Genomic DNA, 22746 nt, shown 5'->3' on the forward strand with positions numbered 1-22746 from the left:
TTGACTCAGTGGACATGAGTTTAAACAAATTCCACGGATTCTCCACGGTGACCGTTGATCTTGAATCATGTCTGGACGTGGCAAACAAGGCGGCAAGGCTCGCGCCAAGGCCAGGACTCGCTCTTCGCGGGCAGGACTCCAGTTCCCCGTGGGTCGAGTGCACCGCCTTCTCCGCAAGGGTAACTACGCCGAGCGGGTCGGGGCCGGGGCCCCGGTGTACCTGGCGGCGGTGCTGGAGTACCTGACGGCCGAGATCCTGGAGCTGGCGGGCAACGCGGCCCGGGACAACAAGAAGACGCGCATTATCCCGCGTCACCTGCAGCTGGCCATCCGCAACGACGAGGAGCTCAACAAGCTGCTGGGCAAAGTCACCATCGCTCAGGGTGGTGTCCTGCCCAACATCCAGGCGGTGCTGCTGCCCAAGAAGACTGAGAGCCACCATAAGGCGAAAGGCAAATAGAAGTCTGGATTACTTCACAGCAGTTTAGGTCTCAATCAAACCAAAGGCTCTTTTCAGAGCCAAAAAAATAAAAAATAAAAAAAAATAAACAAACTCCACGAGATAGTGAAGGACAGGGAAGCCTGGCGTGCTGCAGTTCATGGGGTCACAAAGAGTCGGACCTGACTGAGCTACTGAATGACAAGAAGAAGGAGAATCAGTAGAGTGTTTAAAGTAAATGAAAGTTAAGATCGCCACATATGAAGTACAAATATTAATGACTATAGCTGTTAATATCCAGTTAGAAATACAATGCAAAATAGCTCAGTTACAACTGTGATATTGATAAAAGTTATCCTAACAAACTTTATTAGGAAAAACACAGACCTAGAGGAAAGAACTTTAAGAAGTTATTAAGAGATATAAAGTACATATGTGTTATGTTCCTGAATTAGAAGATCATCCAGAGAACAAGCTGATGAGGTAGCTTTAAAAAAAAAAAAAGAACCAGGAGCCCGTGTCCTATAAGATGTGTTGTAGCGCACTGCCAGACTGTGGTTCCTTCTCCACGATTTCAGAGTGAAAAATGAAAAGCAGAACGTTTTTTGTATGTTTGTAGAAAATTCATTTAGTGGAAAAATCTGACCTGAATTGACACAAGGCTATTTGTAGTCTTTTTTCATTGTGTTAATACTCTTCTGTTTGACTGCAGAAATAGTGGTGTCTTTAAAGACAGGGTGTTGCCTCAGCCCTTGTTTGGAGTAGGAAAAGAGTAATCCTTGCCATCTCTGAGGGATGCTTTCCTGAAAAATACCAAGGATGATACAACCTGCTGGTCAAGATCAAGATCTCAAAGAAGATAAGGGATCAGGGGGAAAGCAAAATAAGAAATGCATAAAAAGTAATAGACTATTTTTTAAAGCAGTTAGGTTTGCAGAACAGCCGAGTAGAAAGTGTAGAGGGTTTCCATATAACCTCTCTTCCTCCACACATGTATTTTCTCCTAACATCTTGCATTGTTGTGACATAATTTGTAACAATTGACGAACCAGTATCAGATGGATTATTAACTGAACTCTATAGTTTACATTAGTGTTCACTCTGTATTGTACGGTTCTGTGGGTTTTGGCAAATATGAAATCACATACGTCCACCATTATAACACTATAGAGAAGAGTTTCACTGCCCTAAAGTCCACTGTAGTCTTCCTAGTCATCCCTCCCCTTCTCTGGAAATTCCCCCAACTCCTGACAACTACTGATCTTTTGCTGTCTCCACAGTTTTGCCTTTTACAAAATGTCATATAGTTGGAATCATATAGTATGTACTCTCTTCAGATTGGCTTCTTTCACTTAGCAGTTTGCATTTCAGGATCCTCCATGTCTTTCTGTGACTTGATAGCTCACTTCTTATTATCATTGAATAATATTCCATTGGGTGGATTTACCACAGTTTACTTACAGAGAGACTCCTTGGTTGCTTCCAAGTTTGGGCAGTTATGAATGAAGCTGTTGTAAACATTTGTGTGCAGGTTTTTGAGTAGATGTTTTTAATTCATACGGGAAAATACCAAGTTATGCAGTTGCTGTCCTGTGTGGTAAGATTATGCTTAGCTTTGCAAGAAGTTGCCAAACTGTCTTCCAGCACGGCTATACCATTTTCCATTTCCACCAGCAATTAATAAGAATAAAATACGTACTAAATTTTTCTAGAAAGTTTGGTTATTACAGAGAAAATTGGATTTTAAATTAAATACATAGTATGATCTCAACCGTCTTTAACAAAAAAAGGCAAAAGAACTGGAAGGAAGTACACAAGAATGTTAAATAGTTTCTGTAGTTTGGGATTATGGTTCTGCTTATTCCTGTCACTTTTTAATTTTTTTTACTTAATGTTTATTAAACCATGAGCAAGTATTGCTTTTATAATTAGAATAGCGCAAAGAGATGATACCTTCTCCTTTCTTCCTTTGGCGGTAGGAACCTGCAAACAGTCGTCTACCTCCTCACCTTATTGCACTTGACTCCACGATACCTGGATTTTTTGATGACATTGGGTATCTGGATCTCTTGCCATGTCGTCCCTTTGATACGGTTTTTATTTTCTATATGAAGCCAGGCCAGAAAACAAACCAGGAGGTAAGATTTCTGGATTTGGGGGGTAATTTTTTATGCTGTAAATTGAAAAAAATTTTCATGGTGGAAGGTGAGTTATTCTTGATTTTTAAAGATTTCTTGTGAATCATTAACTCAGAAACTGAGTTAATGAAAACTATGATGCCTAGAGCCTCGAGTCTTTTGACTCTCAATGAAAGATGTAGAGAAGAGCTAGAGCATGTCTTTCTTACCTTAAGGAATTCAGATTCCTAAGACACAGGAAACTAAAATAACAAAAGTTAACCATGAAAAGCTAAAGTTAGGCTTTACTGCCCAGCAACAACTGTTTACTGACCATCTTCCCTGTGGCTCCCTTAATATGCCCAAGTGTAGAAGTGATAACACCCTTTCCTCTTGAGGAACTCACTTTCCAGGTAATTTCACAAGGAAATAATTTTAGTCAAGGCATGCACAGTAGGAGAAGAACATCTGAAATAAAGTAAAGGATAAAAACAATAAGTAAAACACAGTTGGATACATGTAACAAAGAGACTAGGAGAAGGATGAAGACAACTATAAGATAGGTGAGAACAGAAAACCGAGAACAAATGTCAGGAGATCAAGTGTCTATCAGAGATAAGTGGTTGAAACATGGATTGGACAGGTAGTTACCAACTGTGACTAAGAGAGGACCAAAGGAAGATGTGTAAAATATAGAATGTATTCACATGTATAGAGTGCTATGACTGTATTATCTTGGAGTTTCACTATAATCATTGTAAGACTATTAGTTAAGTAGATTAAATACACTTACAGAAATGTACCAGAATTACAAAATGTTTATACTAGAAGCATATTTCAGATTATTGGCAGACTACTAGAAAAGGAGAAAATTCTTCTCATTTCATGTTAGTGATTCAGTAAATACTTACCAAGTGTCTGCTGTCAGGTGCTTGGGTTATAGTGGTAAACAAGATATACAAGGTTTCTGGACTTCTGGAACTACTGTGTAGAGGGAAAGACAGATGATTAAACACACAACCATTGATAAAGTGTGCTGATAGGAACATGTTATAGGAGCCATACCATGAAAACCTAACCTGGTTTGAAGAAGACTTCCTGGAATAAAAGACTTTTAAGCTAAGGTATCAGGTATACATTGGAAGTAGGTTAAAAAGTAGAAGTGGGTTGTCACTAATCAAGAAACAGCATGTGCAAAGGCCCTGGAGATGAGAGAGAATTTCATTTTCATAAAATTCATTATTGGTTCCAATTTGTTTAGAGCTTGGGAGGCTACCAGTAGCCAGAGATGAGACTGGTAGACTCAAGTTTTTTGGAAGATCTTCAGTAGAAGTGGATTAAATGCAGAGGGTGGGGATCTGTTTTGAAGGAAGTCTAATGCATGGTTCATATGAGAGTAGTGGGGCCATTTTCCTCCTACGTATAGAAGAAGACACAAACCCTTGAGGTAATTCTTACACCAGTTGAGTTTCCTTAGCTTTTTAGGGACCAAGGGTGACTAGAAAACGATAAGATTTTCCCAGAGGCCTCCTTTAGAATGGCTGAGTCCTGCCTTCCCTAGCCCCATAGGGAGGATTTAGATGAATTTCCAGCTGCCAGTCAGTGGCCTGCAAGTTGAATTTAACTTACTTATTGTATCTTGGCTACATTTTAAAATTGTTTAAAAGTCTCACCTCTGAATAAAATAATTAACTGGGAGAAAACAAAAACTGGCTGTCAGATCAGTTTCCTGGCACTTAAAAGAATATGAAGGGATATGGGAAACTAAATAGGTACACTTCTGAAAAGAAGTGTTTAAGAGATGAGGCCTGGCAACGATGCCCACTAGATTGAGAAGTATCTGATGTAACCACATATTTTGACTTCATTAGGTTAGCATTGTATGAACTACATCAGTAATCTGTGGGCTGGCTACATTAAAAGTTACTTGGGAGACCTCTTGAAAGTAGTAATTCCAGGATCTTAGCTCTGCTAATCTGATACAGAAGTTCTGGAGTAGGCTAAGAAAATTTCATGTTTAAGAAATTCCCCAGGTGATTTTGATACACTACCTCTCTCCCCATTTCATTTTTAATTTGTAGAGGATTTCTCATTTTCCTTCTTCTAGCATTGGACTTTGAACAGCAGCAGTGTTGCTGTTTTGAGCCAAGTAATTCCTTGTTGAGGGAGCTGTTCTATAAAAATAGGACATGTAGCAGCATCTTTGGCCTCTGCTCACTAGATCCCAGCAGTGCCCCACCAGTTGTGATGTCAAAAATGTTTCCAAAAAAAAAAAAATGTTTCCAGACATTGCCAGATGTCTGCTGGAGAGCAGAATCCACCTGATGAGAACCACTGTTTTAAAACAGGGGACTTTTCTTTCTGGGGCCCAGAAATTAAATTTGGTACCTGGTAAAGAGGAGAGAGCCTTCATTTTTATCTGGGATGGTTGTATTCTCTTCTTTGAACCCAGAGAAGAATGTTTTCCCACTCACTTATTAATTATAGCTAGTCATTATTGAATTTTTAACAAGTTATACTTTTTATAGCATTTGTCAAGACTTGTAAGTAAATAATCACATACCTATGTGAAGGCAGGGACCTAGTGTTTTTTATTTACTTTTAGTAAGCATGTCTGGCTCAGTAATTATTTTGCTAGGGAGAGAGTTAAAGGATTTTCTTGCTTTATCTCACTTGATCTTCACAGCCATCATTATTACTCACTTTATAGATGAAGAAACTGAAATAGTGGGGTTTCAGAAACTGAAACTTGCCCAAAGCCCAGCCAGGATTTGAACCCGGATCTATATAACCCAGAAGCATGCATATTTAACTACAGTCATATGTATAGTTCTCAGTTTATTCTCAGCTTGGACTTGATTTATCAGACACTTTGAAGAGAATTTTTATGAAGATACTTTGATACGCTCTTTTGTTTCCTTCACTATAGTTGATGATTGGTATGTATTTCAGATTTTAAAGAACGTGGAGTCTTCCAGAAATGTTCAGCCACATTTCCTAGAATTTTTGCTCTCCCTTGGCTGGTCAGTAGATGTGGGCAAACACCCTGGGTGGACTGGGCATGTTTCCACCAGTTGGTCTATTAACAGTTGCGATGATGGTGAAGGACCTGAACAAGGTAAATCTCATATGGTCATTTGTTTTTTCTTGTTACTCTTGACTTTTCTCCTTTAATATGAATTTGTAGTCTTATGAAAGAAAAAAAAAAAAAAAAACAAGCAGAGGTATGGAATGGAGAAGTCTTTTTCCTCTCATCCTCACCGGAGATCACTTAATAATTGTATCATCTTCCAAACATTTTCTGTTAATATGAGGAAAAATTATGTATGTATATATATAAACATGTATGTTATATACATACATTATGACAACTAATATTAAGTTAATGGCTTACTTATCATAAAGTTGGTAAGTTTTTTATAGTGGGAGTGAACAAATTCCATTTTCTATAACAGTATTATAATAAATTTAGATTATAGCAAACAGTAGTTTCCTAACAAGTATACTTTGTCTAATATAGTTTTTCTACTAGCAGGTATGTTTTTTAGACTTTGTGGCTATCATTTAAGGTTACGCTGTTAGGATATTATATAATAACCTTTGTAGTAAACAGCTGACTGAGAGATTCAGACACATCAATGCAAATCCTCCTGAGGAACTGTAATCAGGATAGCAAGTATAAGTTTAATCTTAAGGCCTTTGCCCTACCTGGCTGGAGCTTTCTGTTCCAAGGGCTCTTGAAATCACTGGAAAGTTAATAATACCTCTCCAAAGTGGGGAATGCCTGTGTATAGTGCTTTGAATTAGCAGAGTTCCTCTGTCAGTGAGATTATACTCTTAATTTCCCATTAAATACCATTGTGACTTGTGACATAGTTTTCTCCTGCTTTCAACCAAGGTTGAATCAAAGTATATGAGAATGTACTCTAATTTCAATTGCCACATAACCTTTAATACTTACCCTTGAGTGTATTTATCAACTAAATTCCCACAAGTAGAATTGATCAAAGATTTGCACATTTTTCAAGTTGATAAATGTATAAATGTATCACTTGGATGCTTAAGGTTGCAAGTAACAGAAAACCTGACCCAAACTGGGCTAGATTTTGAAGGTCATTTATCGCCTCATATAACTGAAAATCCCAGAGATTAGTGTACAGTTTTGTTGCCATTTGATCAGCACTCCTGCTCTATTTCTCTGCAGTTTTCTTTTAGCTCTGTTTTCCGTGTGTTGGTTTTGTCCCATCCTGGCTTTCCTCACACTGCAAAAAGGCCATTCCAGGCTAAAACCATTCACATACCACACTAGTCTAAAGAGGAGAGGTTAGCTGGGTCTCACCTTCTCCCAAAGCCAGAAATGCACAGTGTTTAGACCACCATGAGCCATTGCTGTGGCAAGAGAGGTGGAATGGCCCTGAGAGAGAGATGTGAACGAGGAGGCGGGTAGAATGAGTGTGTTGGGGCAGTAACCACAGTGTCTGCTATGGTAGACACAATGCCCGCCCAACATCTAAACCAGGAGCCAGCACCTACAGCCCATACCTGTTTTTGTAAGTAAAGTTTATTGGCACTCAGCCACACTTGTTCATGTATTATCTGACTGCTTTCACACTACAATGGCAGACTTAAGTAGTCATGGCAGAGACCATATGACACGCAAAGCTTCATTTACTATCTGATCCTTTGCAGAAAAAGTTTGCTAGACTCTGGTCTAAACTTTGTTTGCCACCTCCTCACCAAATTAGGTGTCTTCTGATCTGTTAGGTGAGGAGTTTTCTATTTTTAATTATGATTGAGTTTCAGCATCTCATATTTTTATTTCTTAGCCGAGAACTACTTGTTTATTTCCTCTTCCCAATTTCTTTTCAGGTTGTTGGTCTTTTACGTATTACTTGTAGGGCATTGTGTTCATTTTAATGGAGAACTATACCAGCTCTCGAGTGTTATTTTGGTTAATTCTATCTTGCTGACTTAGAGCAGATACTGTGATTAAAGCTGCCTGTACATTTTCGTATTATATCACTGATCACTGGAGAAAATGACACAAAAGCAAAGCTGAAGAGCAGCAGAGAGACCAGGGACAGCAATGCCTGCGAGCAAGTGTACACACATGCAGACATCTGCCCCACCTCCCTTCAGAGGAACTGGGTGGTCTCTCTTTTAATTACTGTTACCTCTTCCAAAAAGACTATTCCCTGAATCCGCCTGATTCACATGAACTAAGGTCCTGCTAATCAGAAGTGATCTGATTTAGTTTCAGCAACTGTGAAATTAAGATTTTATGGTTTAAAGTTAGTGTTAAGCCATTTAATGAACATTTATAGTTTATTCTTCCTACACATTATTTATGTTGGAAATGTACCTTCTATTTATTATCACTTCTTATTAACTGCTACAGTTAAATTTCAGGTAGCAGGGTGATACTGGTTTTCCCCGCTTTTCAGAGCACTGATGTAGCGTTTCTCATTCATAGATGAAGTGATTTCCTCTGAAGACGTTGGGGCTAGCATTTTCAACGGACAGAAGAAGGTGCTGTATTATGCTGATGCCCTTACAGAAATAGCTTTTGTGGTTCCTTCTCCTGTGGAGTCCTTAAGTAAGAGAATTTTTTTTATGGTGCTGGGTTTTTTTGTATGGAACAATTTTGTATTCACTGGTTTGTGCAGTATTACTGCACTGGGAGAGATTCTGAAGTCATCTAAGACATTCTTAAGCTTTGAAGACATGATAGCTTTTAGATTATGCAGAGGTATGCGGTGTTAGTTCCTCTTAACTAAAGGAAGGTAGTGAAATACTAGAAGAGTGACCCTCTAATAATAATTTTTAAATAGCAAAGGAGATCCACTTTGACCCATTTTTTTAACTTTCTTTAATGTGATTAATTGGACTTCCCAGGTGGCTCAGTGGTAAGGAATTCACCTCCCAATGCAGGAGACGCAGTTTTGATCCTTGGGCCGGGAAGATCCCCTGGAGAAGGAAATGGCTACCCACTCCAGAATCCTTGCCTGGAAAATCCCATGGACAGAGGAGCCTGGCGGGCTAATGGGGTCTCAAAAGAGTTGGACATGACTTAGCGACTAAACAACAACAACAAATCTGATTAGTTTAACTGATACATAGAAGCCCTGTTTTTCAGTTTATTCATTTCTCTCTCTAATGAGTGAACCCCCACCTGCTTCCCTCTTTCCATGTGAGGGCCTTTGTATGGAACCCCAGAGAATCCTGCAGTTGGAGGCTCTCATGGTGGTAACTGCCTGGTCTTCTAACACCGAGGTGGAGAAATTCCAACCTGGAAAAGGTGGCCATCAAGCATGTTCTTCTCAAGGATCAGGAGTGATCATTACTTCTCAGTCTGAATTCTTAGTCTTATTTTGCCTTGAACCTTTGCTTCTTGCAAATTAAGTACATTACTTTGTGCCTGACCAGACAGGAGATGGAAAACTTCACCTTTTCCATGAGACCATCTATCGGATGGGATGCTGCACATCATGCTTTCACATTTCGCATTGCTAGGCTAATGACTTTTCCTGTACCCTGCTTTGGCCGCCTCTTAACCTTTGTACTTGGACCCTTGATTTTGCACTTGAGGTTCCGCCCTTTCTCTTCTCTGGGGCCAGTTGTGTCCCTGGTAGGAGGGCCCTTCCATGGTCTAGGTCAATGTCTGAGCAGCTGTTTGCCTTCATGTCAAGGCTGTGATCTCCTGCCTTAATTCCAAAAGCCAGGCCCCAACCATCCTCTGTGGACTGAGTCCATCCCTGATGTCTCTGGCCCAGCTTATTTGCACCAATTCAGTCGAGCTGGAGCCAGCAAATTATGGCACACAGGCCAAATTCAAAACACTAAGAATGTTTTTTGCATTTTTAAAGGGTTGTAAATAAAATAAAGAAGAATATGCAGTAAAGACCTATATAGCCAGCAAGCAAAGCCTGAAATATTTATTACTTGATCCTTTACAGAAAAGGTTTGCCAACCCTTGCTCTATAAGCAATGCTTTGCTTAAGTAATTTAAGTTGTACTGTTAACATAGCTAGTTTAATAAACACGTTTGCTCTAACGAAGTAGTAGATATTTTATTTATATATATTTTTCTTTACCCTATAGCTGATTCATTGGAAAGTAACATCTCAGACCAAGATAGTGATTCAAATATGGATCTTATGCCAGGAATTCTGAAACAGCCATCCCTCACACTTGAGCTTTTCCCTAATCACACAGACAATCTTAATTCCTCACAGAGGGTAAGTCACTTTGTTGATTAATCTCCAGAAATTTGTAGTGAAATGGAGGTAATTAGGTAATTACAGAATCACACCTGAAAAGCTTTTAACTTTAACCCAAAAAATAATTATATCTGTACTAATTCATTAGGATCTTAATTTTTTTAAATCAAATTTTCATGATTTTCTTCTTTTCAGCTTGCAACAGATGATTCACTCTAATTCCATCCTTGTTGCTTTTCTCTATTTAGTCATTTCGGTTCCATGCTTGGTTCTTTCACCCATTCCTTCTCAAGTATAGGTTATTATTTGGTCCCTGAAATATCCACCAGAGGTACAATAGTATGTATTTTATAGCATTAATCATGCAAAATTCAACTTCAGTCTGACAACACACATGATAGCATTTTGAAGAATAATCCAGTGTATGAATAACTGCACTGAGTGAGGTGGCACAGCGGCTACTGCAAGAAGAGCATGTTGGTTTCACACTTTTTTCTGACCTTATCAGTGGATGTTACGTCATTGTCTTTGTTCTCCCCTCGTGTTATCTCCTAATCCTTACTGGAAAATGATCAAGTCGTAATTAGCAAGAGTATAGGATCAGTTTACAGATGTAAGACACTTGATATAGAATAAATAATAAAGATGAAAGAAGTGTTGTGCAAACTTGTCTGAAACCCTTCTTCCATTGTAAAGAATTTTAATTTGGACCTCTCTACACTTAAAATTATTTTTAATATGAGTATTTGCTTAAAAGAATATGGGAGGGGTTTCACCTTTACAATTGATTTAGGAAAAAAAGTTAGCTTGTATAAAACTCTCTGAAGTAGACTGATTTTGCAAATCACAAGTTGCTCCATTTAAAAAAGATTTCACAGAATACAGTTTGGAGAAGAGCAAGATCGGCAAAGCACCATGTTTTTATTTACCACATACTTTGCAGACTACTCACAAACTAAGGGAAAAAAAATTTGTATTATTATCTCAGTAGACAGAGGAAAAGCAGTTGACAAGAATTCGACACTGAAAAGATCCCCAGGCGGAGCAATGATGTTACTCTGATGGAAAAAGCATACTGCCTTCTATTCACAGAGATAGACTCGATCCTCTTAAGTCCTCATTAAGACATAGTATGCAAATTTTGTTTTTATTAATGTCAATTATAATTGTTCAGTATTGCTTATCTTTTTTTTATTTGACTATTTTAGACTTTCATTGCCTTGTTCTAGTTTGAGACTTGATAAACAGAGAAACCAAAGAAGGGCTTTTTTTGCAAATGTATTTTGTACTGTTTTCCAGAAGTGACTTCACATGACCTGATCCTTATGTCACTGGGTAGCTTGATGAATGTATGATGGTAGTTTTATTAAGCCAGTTTTTTTTTTCACCCTCTTCCGCTTTTCTCTGCCTCATACAGCTCAGTCCCAGTTCCAGAATGAAGAAGCTGCCTCAGGGTCGCCCTGTGCCTCCCCTCGGACCCGAGACAAGAGTTTCTGTAGTCTGGGTGGAACGCTATGATGATATAGGTATTGTGCAAGGACTTTGTCCATAAACAAGATTTTGGTAGGATGACAGTGACTTGCTGAATGTCTAAAAGGAGTGGCAGCATAGGCCCTATATGGTGGCCAAGAGCTGGGACTGGAGTTCAGGAAGCCTGGGTTTCATTACACCTTAGGTGACTAATCTGTTAAATGAGTGACCCAGCACTTATTTCATAGTCATGAAGATTTGATGGATACAGAGCCTTCAGGTCTTCTTGGTATGGCAGATACTGGTTTCTGGCCACTTGGTCCCACTTCATGTGGCTCCCAGTCACCCCAGGACCTCTGGGAAGGGGAAGGGAGTTCACCTTCCTCACCCTCTTTCCACAGTCTTGTTTCCACAGTAAAGATTAATTGGTCCTTAGGGATTCCGCTATGAATATGTTTCTCATGATTTTTATGTAAGCTGCATAAGAACATTAGAAATGTGGATTTACCCTAGAATCTCGTTCAGCTCAGAGTTCATAGGAAAGTGTAATGGTTGCTTTCTAACACTTCTAAAGCTCTTTCTAAGCCCTCCAGGACTATAGATTACATTCTTTAAAAACTCTGCTTTAGATGAACTTTTCTAAAATATGCCTTGAGGGATTTTTTTTTTTTTTTTTGTGAGGAATATTTAGGACTACATGTTTTAGGAGAGCAAAGTCCATATATTTGTTGTCTGCTACGTAAAGAGTTTAGGAAATTGAGTTTTCTTGAAGGGAGATATTGAATGTAATGCCATGATTTTCTTCCAGAAAACTTTCCCCTCTCAGACCTGATGACAGAAATCAGTACTGGTGTGGAAACTACTGCAAACAGTAGCACTTCTCTGAGGTACTCCCTTACGTGGCTTGAAGTTTATCAATATTGACTTTAAGCATAGAGAAAGCTATTTTTTATAATATGGTGGTTCTAGTTTAATTAAGAAATAATGACTTTAATGAAACAAAAGGGATGAAGACAGTAAGAAGTAAATATAATTATGGAGAAAGAATAAAAAAAGTTTGTAGATAAATGCACAAGGTGATCAAATTAGCAAGGATTTTTAAATGGCATAATTAATTGCTGTTGTACCTTTATCTGAGGCAAAAAGAAAGATGGAAAAGTGGAGACAATTAAGTATTAATGAAGAGTGATAATAGAGTAGCAATATTAGATGGAAATAATGGAGTTTAACTGGTCAAAACATTTGGATAGATAGCAGTTAAAGTATCCTCATCCCATGAGCTATTTAATGGAAAAATATTTCTAAGTAAAACAGGATACTAACTTTATTATAATATTAAGATTTTTATTTTAGCTGCTCATGCACAAAAATGGATTAAAAACAGAATAGTAAAAATGTGTCTGTGTAGGCTTTATCATCTCAAAGCTTTTTGCTTGTCTTGTCTTTTGTTTAAACAAATACTTTATATCAAGCTTAACTTGATATTTTAGCTTTGATAAATAAATAATAAACAAATAATATTTAAATAAATAATTTAAATATTTTAAATTATTTTAATATATATTTATATATTTAATATATAAAATTTTTATATAATATATATTTTATATTAAATATATAATATATAATATAACAAATATATATTCTATATTTATATATATAATATATAGTTTATATAAATATATCTTTAAAATTATTAAATATGTTAAATATATATTAAATATAATAAATATTTAATATTTACATAAATTATTTTAGCTTTGATAAATAATAAATAAATAAATTCCTTCTATTTTCCCTGTTCTGATTTATATTGCATATAAAATGAATTTAATCTAACATTAGAAAGGTGGTTTATTTTAACATTCAGTTCAGTTCAGTCTCAGTTGTGTCCGACTCTGCGACCCCATGAATCGCAGCATGCCAGGCCTCCCTGTCCATCACTGTCTCCCAGAGTTCACTCAGATTCACGTCCATCGAGTCAGTGATGCCATCCAGCCATCTCATCCTGTCATCCCCTTTTCCTCCTGCCCCCAATCCCTCCCAGCATCAGAGTCTTTTCCAGTGAGTCAACTCTTCGCATGAGGTAGCCAAAGTACTGGAGTTTCAGCTTTAACATCATTCCTTCCAAAGAACACCAAGGGCTAATCTTCTTTAGAATGGACTGGTTGGATCTCCTTGCAGTCCAAGGGACTCTCAAGAGTCTTCTCCAACACCACAGTTCAAAAGCATCAATTCTTCAGAGGTCATCTTTCTTCACAGTCCAACTCACATCCATACGTGACCACTGAAAAAACCATAGCCTTAAATTTCCAGAATATGACAAATGATTCCTAAAATTTCTGTTTTTTATGCCAAAGTATGTTAATGCAAACTGCAGATTTTCTAACATTCTGAATACATCAGTATGCACCTCTGAAAATTAATACTTTTCAAATGTATAAAAATAACGTTATCAGTAGTAAAGTTAGTCATAATTTCTTAATTTCATTTGGTAGCCAGTTCATATTCAAATTTCTCCATTTCCCGTAAAATAGTCTTTGCAGCTGGTTTGTTTAAACCAGCACGCATTTCAGCCTTGTGTCCGGTACTCATTCCTTCAGTCTCTTTTAATACAGAACAGTCCTGTTTTTCTAACTCCTTTTTAACCTTCTTTTTTGACACTGACTTGCTAAAGAGACCAAAATAGATTTCATGAGGTAAACTTTACTTGAACTAGTTTAGAAGAGCACTTTTAAGTGTCTTGTGCTGTTTTTTTTTGTTGTTGTTGTTTTAAACTTTTTAGGTCAGATGTGCTATAATATGTTTGAACTGTAAATTTTGTATTTTACTAGTAGTTTAGCAAAGTTTAGAGTTTGTCTTGGGGACAGAATTAGTATAGGATTTATTTTTATTAGATGTCTTGAAAAATTGACTCCCTGTTGCTTTGGCCAAAATCACTTTAGAAAGAAGGCTCATTGTGTTGCAAAACAAAAACAAACCAAAACCCTGACAAATAGCATCAAAGAGTTACATGGGTATGTCCAGATGCATTGGCATATCCCCAACACATGTGTCATTCAGTCTCCTATGGGTGTGGTTGCTTGCCTTGGCACCTGTTGCCTGTTCAGGGGCTTTGAGGGCTTGGGCTGTGTCAAGATTCAGCCGTTTTTCACCTCTGCTGAGGAGGACACCTGCAACTGCCGCAGACTAAGGTGCTCCCAACCTCCTTCCCCAGCCCCTAAAAAAGTTACATCAGGGATTCCCTTAGTGGGCCTATACTACATTCTCACTTGCTCTGAGGTGCTAGTCTTGAACATGGTAGAATTCCCTGCCCTCTGGCCAGCTCTATTTTTGTTCCCTGCAAGGAGGAGGAACTAAGTGAAAGTCCCGCAGCTGGCTGCTAGATTGGTTATTCCCCACGATGTATTTTTCTGGCCTTTCCTTCCACCCTGTGTCCCCAGTGGTTTTCTAAGCACAATTTTAGGCCCTTTTTTTGGTCAGCTTCAAAAATCTAACCCGAGTGATGGACATGTAGGGCCAGATGTTGGTGGGGGGGCTTCCACATGGCCTCCCAGGAAGAAGAGTTCTGAGCAGACTGATCACTTGGCTCATCTAAACACGGCCTGGCAGTATTTCCCTTGGTATTCTTGTATCACACATGGGGGACTAGGATTACAGCTCTTGGATATCTGGAGTAAAAGGAGTGTTCTTTTCTTTTCTTAAGATCTACTGCTCTTGAAAAAGAAGTTCCTGTCATCTTCATCCACCCTTTAAACACTGGATTATTCCGGATAAAAATTCAAGGAGCCACTGGAAAATTTAACATGGTCATCCCTCTCGTGGACGGGATGATTGTCAGTAGGCGAGCGCTCGGTAAGCCTCATATGTAGCTGAAGGATTGAAGTTTCTTTCTTTCTTTTCTTTTTATTTAACATTTTTATGAACCAGAAAGAAGTAGAAATAAGGAAATGTTAATATTACTTAATAGGTCCCACATGTAGAAAATCCTCTGGCTCTTATTTGTAAGAGGAAGCATGTTTTGTTCTGTTTTGAAGTTGTGCTTCAATCTAGTAAGTACGAGAAGAACTGTAATTCACAAACTTCCAATATTGGAAAATGAATATAGTTTGTTTGTAATCCAGGGCAGGAAATGGGTTGTCAGGCTAGAGTTTGATTCTGTTTTTCTTCCTCATTGTGTTTCTTTTGACAGTTTTATCTTACTTTCTTCTGACAGTTTTTATCTGTCTCTGTGAGGAGTTTTGTAAATGGAATAAGATAGTTTGAGTTTGCCAAAAATAGTTCACTTGAATACTTACAGTTCACCTAGCTACCTGTTTATTCACATTGATTTGAATGAAAACCTTCTGTCTTCAAGGTTTTCTGGTGAGGCAGACTGTAATTAATATTTGTAGAAGAAAGAGACTGGAGAGTGACTCCTACAGCCCACCACACGTCCGCCGGAAACAGAAGATCACTGACATTGTCAACAAGTACCGGAACAAACAGTTGGAGCCAGAGTTTTACACTTCACTTTTTCAGGAGGTTGGACTCAAAAACTGCAGTTCTTAGACCACTGTCTGTCTAGGACTATTGAACTCTAGTTTGGGGCTATAATATCAAAGCAAAGCAATTTGATAGGCGATCACTGTAAAAATAAATCACTCCCCAAGAGCTTACTGTTTAATCACCAGAATAGAAGAGACACATTATAAACCCATTTGAGAGAAGACTTTTTGGCTTTCTAGTGAAATGGGCTCCCAGACACAATCATATTCCTGCTGGTAATGATGATACACATTTTAGCCATAAACTTTTCTTTCAGAAGTGACAATTTTACTTACAAGCCTTTTGAGGAGAAAGGCTTTTATGTATCACAGTTAACATGTGCATTGGTAGTTTCAAATTTGCAAATTAGAAGTTGAAGATAGTTTTATACCTCACTTTTTAGGAGGTTGTGTTCAAAATTAAAATCTGTCTCAGAATCATCCAGGACATTTAAAGACTCATGTTGCTAGCATGGAGGAGAAGGAAGGAAATCTCAACTTTCTGCTCACTCGTAGGTCCATTTGTCATCCATCTGTCATCCAACAATCGTACTGACAGAAAGGAACAGAAGTGTTTTTGCTCAGTCTGATATTAAAATATTTCATAGTTTCTCTCCAGATTTCAAAAAGTTATTCTCATCACTGCAAAGGTCTGTCTGAAGGCCTCAGTTTCTGGGCAGCCCAGGAACAGATCTGAAATGGAGGCATGGCCTGGTCCTTTAACGGGGATACAGATGGAGTTTGTGGAGTTAAAAGTCAGAAGTGACACCTCCCCCCTCTTCATTATTGTCTAGCTCCGAGACAAAATGACAGGTTAACCGTTTGTAATTCCTTGGTAATTTCTTGGTTAAATATTAAGAAATATAAATTCATAGCACAGGTTTAAACATTGTTTGGTTTCATCCCTTGTCTCTTATTTCAGGACCAAGCAGGAAACTGCAGTAGTTTATGAAGGATTCTAATTTGGGGTTCAGGAAATAGCCTCTCAACGCTCCTAATTCAGATCTCTCTCAGAGAGCTACTGGATTTCATCATAATTGACAAACATTAGTGACCGCCCCCTGGGGTGGCTGCTTTTAGAAACAGCTGTTGTCATATTTTCTGGACTTTGCCAGCTGAAGGCATGACAAATCCCTGCCCAGGTTTTTTAAATACTTCTGTTACCTCGCTGCTACTTTTCTGCCAGGGATAAATGTTTTGAGGTGGCCAGACCCAGAACATCCTTACAAGGATTCCTGTTACAGTGCTAGAGTGTACACTGCTCATTCTCCTATTCTTATGTTTATTAAGAAGAACATAAGAATATTTATGTTATTTTCTTTTTTATTAAGGTTATTTTGTGCTAAGAAGATAAGTGACATTTAAAAGTCCAAAGAGGAATGATCACAGTTGTGTAAGGGGTGATTTCCTACTTGAACTCTGATGTCAGTAGATTCTGTAGGTCAGGACTATAGTGGGCTGTTTGGTTCAATGTTTTGGTAGTTTACTTAGAGGACAGGGGATAGTATAGGACCTAACTCCCAGTGCAGATATTTCTATTCCAGAAGTATATATTGATATCTAGGAGCAAGAAATGTGGGCATAGCAGCTCTCCAAGTTTGCCTCACCTTTTTTCTTCATGTTTGTTTTAAGCTCAGGTAAAGGTAACCTCCTCCTTCTATGACTCCAGTTTCCATTCAGGGTATAACATTTGATTTTCTTTTTAATCTGGGCAATAAATTGATGTTCCCAGATGGTAGCAATGGGGGAGGGGGATGTATGATTAGTAAGTTCTACTCTTAAATTAGTAGCCCAGCTACTAAGCTATAGAGTGAGATTTAACAACTTTCATGGAAATTCCAGATTGACATTTCTTGGGGAAAAAATGGGCCCTTCTTTCTAATAGGTGTGGGCAAAGAAGGCTATAAATTAATGTGCAACTTGTAACATTCCAGAAGCTAAAAATAGCTGATGTAGGTATGCATCCACAGTGTGACCCTTGAGATGACACTTTGACCTTTGGCATAGTGCTCCTGTCAGGAAAACGTACTGTGGTTGTTCGTGTTAGTGGCGGGCTTCATGATGCTTCAGTTTGCTCTAATTTCTCACAGCTCTTTGTAATTCTAATGGCTTTGATAAGTCAGTGAACAACTGTGTTGAGTACAGTTATGATCTGGAAGACTCTGTGGTCTTCCAGGGAAGACAGGATGGATTCAGGGCTGTGCTGCTCCCAGAGGCATGAAACCCCAGTATATACAGCACAGAATACAGGGTATGCACACCTCGTCAGGTGCTGGCTCCTTCTGCTCAAAATCACATCTACCTAAAAAGGGAGTGTGGTGAGGACCCTTAGACCTTTCACTAGTGTGGGTGTGAGTTTCATGGTCACTGAGATCTCTCAACTGCCTTTGTAAAAATCACTTTGAGTAGAATAATGCCAGAGGGGCATATTTAGTCCCAAGAATAACCTTTAATAGTCCACTTGATGTTTGCTAACAGAGGTTCAGAACCTTTGGGGGGTCTTTGGCTTGAACAGTTCGGTTGCTGCTGTAACAGGTGAATGAGGGCATGGATGAATGTTGCATTTGGTGACAGGGAATGTATTACCCAAGGGACAGAGGCAGGTAGCCCCTCGTAGTCCCTTCTCACATTTGAGGGGAAGGGGCTTTCTCCCCGTCTGCCTGAGAGCACCAAGGACAGTGAGGAGTGCTTTTGCGTTTTCCTGTTCAGCCAGCTCTCTTTTTGTCCAGTGCTTCCTCCTAAGACCCCCTCCTATCCATTGGCCCTTTGACTGGAATCGTTACCTGGTGGGTTGACCCCCACTCCCTTCCTGACAATATATACACAACACGCATGCACGCTATCCTCCATTTCCAAGTCCTCAGCTCCCCTGAGGCAGCCCTTTGGACTCATTTATAAAACAAAATAGGTCTTTGGGCCAGTTACGTCAGTTCCCTACAGTTGCACATGTGAGGCCTTCATGAGTGGTTACTTCCTGTATACACTGAGGAAACATTTGTCGAGTTCTGCAGAGTGATTTTTAGAGAAGCAGAGTCTTCAAGAGTACTTAACTTGCATTGGAAGGTAGAACTTTACCCAAAGAAAGTGGAAGCCAGCCTTGCTCAAAGACATGTTTCGCACTGGACAGTAAAAAAAGTGTATCAGAGGTAATTTGACACTCCTGCTGGTTGTTCTTCATTCAGCATTTTAAAACCTGTTCTGGTTATATTTTTCCAAAAAAGAATTGGTTTATATGTTTACATAAAGCGGTAAGTTGTGTTAGATGGTCTGTTTTAGGGATTTCCATGACAACCTCTTGTCCCGAGATGGAGAGATTGGAGGTAATTCACCCATTTAACGTGGAATCAAACCGTGGGTTCTCAGCAGCAGAAGAAGCCATGTACTGTATAGTGTTTTTCTCAGAATATCAACTCATGTTTTTTCAGATGCTTTTCTTTTTTTAACGGTGAGGGAAAGGTATAATTTGGGATTCCACAGTGCCTTGCATACAGTAGGCGCCCAATAAATATTTGTTGAAGCAAACCAAGTTTCCCAAGTCCTTGTCTCTTGCAGTGACCAAGAATATCTTTCTCCTCTGAAGGGCTTGGCAGTTGTGGCTAAAAAAATAAACAGTATCATTATTTGCTTGAAATCATATACACAATTTGTATGAATTTTGGTATGTTGCCAAGACATGATCTTTTTCTTATTGTATTTTCTGTAAATATTTCTGGCACTGAACTGTAAAGTAAAGGCAAAATGTAAATACGAAGGTGTCCCGTGTACCCTCGCCTCCTGTGTTTCCTCTTCGTCGGTTAGGGAAGAAGGCCCAGAGGCTTGTTTGTATTTATGCAGACCCTTTGTCCAGAAGAAACCATGGAATATTGAATGTAATACATTTAGTCAATTAAATTTTAAGGAGATTCTTATCTAACAATGTCACGTGTGCTTTTGGTTTGACTCTTGCATAGATGTTCTTCAGAATTTACATCAGGCTTTTACCCTGGTTTTGTAGATTATCATGAAATTCTCAAAATCTGAAAATTTTTATTTACTTTCGTTTTTTTAATTGGAGGATAATTGCTTTACAGGGTTGTGTTTCTGCTGTACAACCATGCGAATCAGCTGTATATATACATATATATCCCCTCCCACTTAAGCCTCCCTCCCTACCTCCCCCCAGCGCACCCTCTAGGTCATCGCAAAGCACCGAGCTGAGCTCCCTGTGCTGTACAGCGGCTTCCACTCACCATTTATTCAACACATGGTGGTGTATACAAAGTCAGTGCTACTCTCTCAGTTCACTCCCCTCTTCTCCTTCCCCTGCTGAATCCACAAGTCTGTTCTTCACATCTGCGTCTCTGTTCCTACCCTGCAAATAGGTTCATCCATACCATTTTTCTAGACTTCATAAAATTTTTTAAAATTAAAAGTACTTGTCCTTTTATGCTGAAAGGATGTCATGTAACTAAAGCACTGCCGTCAAAAGGCCCACCTGACAGAGGCTAGCAGTTGCCGAGGGGCTAGCTCTCTCTCTGTGTCTTGAGAACCAGAAATGCCAGCTGTGCTCCCTGCCTGCAGAAGATCAGATCTCCATCAGGACTGGCCAGTCAGGAAAGCAGAGACGCAGCAGAGACTGGCCAGTCAGAAAGCAGTCAGGAGCGCCTCCTCTGCCCACTGGCCCTTTGAGCAAAGGTGGCTGCAGCACGTTCCATGGGGCCCATTAGCATCTAATGCCTAGGTCACAGGTGGTGGCACAGCTGTGTGCCACTTGAGCACACAGCTATAGCGCGGGCCTCTGCCCAGAGCCGCCGCTCCAGCCTGCTGCTGACCACGTGACACTAATGTGTGACTCCTCACAAAGTACGCCTGGACGCCAGGGCTGGGAGCCACCTCCCCTGTAGCCGTGTGTCCATGCCTGCTCCCCCCAGGACCTGCCACTGTGTCCTGGTGGCCAGGGAAGCTTAGCCCTGGGCTGACTGCCCGGAGGTCCTGTTTCGGGGTCTGGAAAAGAAATGGGTGCTCAAGTCTGTCTCAGCTACATTGCTCAGTTCTTTCTGACCTCAGCCCCTTCAGGACCCAGGGCCGAGAAATCACCCCAACCCAAACTACCCATTTCCTCTACTCTTGGCCCCAGGGTCCTCAATGGCACAGCTCACCAGGGGACCATGCTTTGAAGGTACACATTCTAATACTATCTGCCCTGACTTCTGCTGGGGATTCTGGTCATTCCACAACTGGACTAAGACTCCCTCTAAACACACTGGCTCTCTGAGCCCCAGCTGTTACCCACTGTTTTGCTGAAAGTTTTCAGTTATCTGTTTGGCTGTGCTGGCTTAGTTGTGACACGGGGGATCTCTCCTTGAGTCATGTGGGATCTAGTTCCCTGACCAGAGATGGAATCCAAGCACCCTGCATTGGGAGCACAAAGTCTTATTCACTGGACCACCAGGGAAGTCCCTGTTTTGCTGAAATTTTTACTTTTGTTTTAGATTTGTTAAACCACTCATTACACACAAACAATTTTAATTTTTTATAGCTTATTAGACAATTTCAATATATAGTCATTAAAAGAAAAGAAACAATAGAGAAAATAACAGCGTATATATCACCAAATTGGGCCGACCCACATCCAGACTTGAACAGCGCTGAAAAGTCCCTCGTTAACAGCAATCTGGAGTACCAGCTGGGAAAGGGTCCCTGGTGGTGGTGTGTCCACCCCATGGGAGAGACTTCAAATTGCAGTTTCAGGGGTCCCACTTATAAACCCAGGCTGCAAACTGATATCACCATCAGTTTACAGGCAAAAATGCAGCTCTGGTTTTACAATGCTTTTCATTTCACTGTGTGAGTCATAGGATTTCGTTAGACCCTGGGGATTGGCCAGACCTCCAGGGGCTCAAGAATTCCAAGGCCCATTCCCTTTCTTATCTAACGTGCTGCCTGACTCGCTGTGCTTGAAAGCAGGCGTGGAATCCAGGCAGTGTCCAGGTAAGTCAGAGGCCTGCTCTCCTGCTTCTGAAGCCTGAGTAAGACTTTCTCCATTTTAATCTCCCTAACACCTGCCCCATTTTTACAGTGGTGTCCCCCTTTGCCCTTCTCCTTTGGCCAGTGTCTTCTAAGGAGGTCCGTCCACTCCATGTCTCTCCTAAGTCTACCACCTGCTTCCTGCAGCTGCTTCCCCAGCCTGGAACTGGGTCTGCCTGACTTTCCAGCCTGTGCTTCTCTTGATGCCATGGTCTCAAAATCAAGTCGGCATCAGACTGGTTGCCCATTGATGTGTGGAGTCCAAGCATCACCCCCAGAGGTTCTGACTCTGCCGAGCAGGGTGAACTGTGCCAGTCGGCCTGTTTCCTAGGTCCCCTCCCCCCACCCCCATCTGCTGGCAGTGGTTGAGGCAGGTGGGCCAAGCACCCTCTTGGAGGATACCACGCTTCTCCCTTCCTCCCCTCCACGAGCAGCAGCCACTCTGAGAGGACTTCCCGCACCCATCAGGCTCCGAACCTGGCCAGAGCCACCTTCCAACTTAGGTGCTCTCCGGCACTGGGAAGCCTGGGGCCTCCTTCCTGTGGAGGGGCCTGACTCATGGAGCTTTCCTGACTACTTTACAAATGAAAGAATGAGAGATAAAAGAACAAGGTTAAAGTCTTAGAAGCTCTTCACCAAAAACCCTAATAAGGAGAGATACAGAAGTTGCCAGATTAAATAATAGTCATTTACTGAGGGACTGGCTGGCTCCAGGAGGAGTCTGTGACCTCAGATAAGTGAACACCCACCTGGGAACAATTTGTATCCATTTTTTCTAACTTAGCAGCTTGGCGTGCTAAGGATTTCCATCCTGCAAGAGGATTGGGGAGTAAGGAAATACCAAGTGCAGAAATGTACTTGGAATTGGTTGTCATATATATAAAATTCATGATTTCTGAGCAAGCAAGAGGATTGTGATCCCACAGCATCTTAAAGGGATTTAAGCCCAGGCTGGCCTGCTTGGGAGC

General features: G+C 40.1%; 2 protein-coding genes across 5 annotated transcripts in view; both read left to right on the forward strand.

Moving 5' to 3' along the window:
• The window catches only part of RALGAPB (Ral GTPase activating protein non-catalytic subunit beta), a 93430-nt gene extending 73742 nt beyond the window's left edge, over window positions 1-19688 (forward strand). For all 4 annotated transcript variants that reach the window (XM_059893043.1, XM_059893044.1, XM_025001236.2 and 1 more), the window contains 8 exons: window positions 2419-2577; window positions 5509-5674; window positions 8030-8152; window positions 9658-9794; window positions 11194-11302; window positions 12055-12133; window positions 14953-15101; window positions 15604-19688. In XM_059893043.1, the coding sequence (XP_059749026.1) occupies window positions 2419-2577; window positions 5509-5674; window positions 8030-8152; window positions 9658-9794; window positions 11194-11302; window positions 12055-12133; window positions 14953-15101; window positions 15604-15797 (1116 nt within the window). In that variant the 3' untranslated portion in view covers window positions 15798-19688. The remainder of the gene's footprint in view (window positions 1-2418; window positions 2578-5508; window positions 5675-8029; window positions 8153-9657; window positions 9795-11193; window positions 11303-12054; window positions 12134-14952; window positions 15102-15603) is intronic.
• On the forward strand, window positions 36-986 carry LOC524176 (histone H2A type 1). The gene has a single exon (XM_025001241.2). The coding sequence runs from the start codon at window positions 68-70 to the stop codon at window positions 458-460; it is 393 nt and encodes a 130-aa protein (XP_024857009.1). The 5' UTR covers window positions 36-67; the 3' UTR covers window positions 461-986.
• Window positions 19689-22746: the final 3058 nt, after the last annotated feature.

Source organism: Bos taurus, chromosome 13 (genome assembly GCF_002263795.3).
Source record: "Bos taurus isolate L1 Dominette 01449 registration number 42190680 breed Hereford chromosome 13, ARS-UCD2.0, whole genome shotgun sequence".
Classification (NCBI taxonomy): Eukaryota; Metazoa; Chordata; class Mammalia; order Artiodactyla; family Bovidae; genus Bos; species Bos taurus.

Coding starts and splice junctions, on each gene's coding strand:
- LOC524176 (XM_025001241.2), top strand. CDS start 68: ATGTCTGGACGTGGCAAACAAGGCGGCAAGGCTCGCGCCAAGGCCAGG.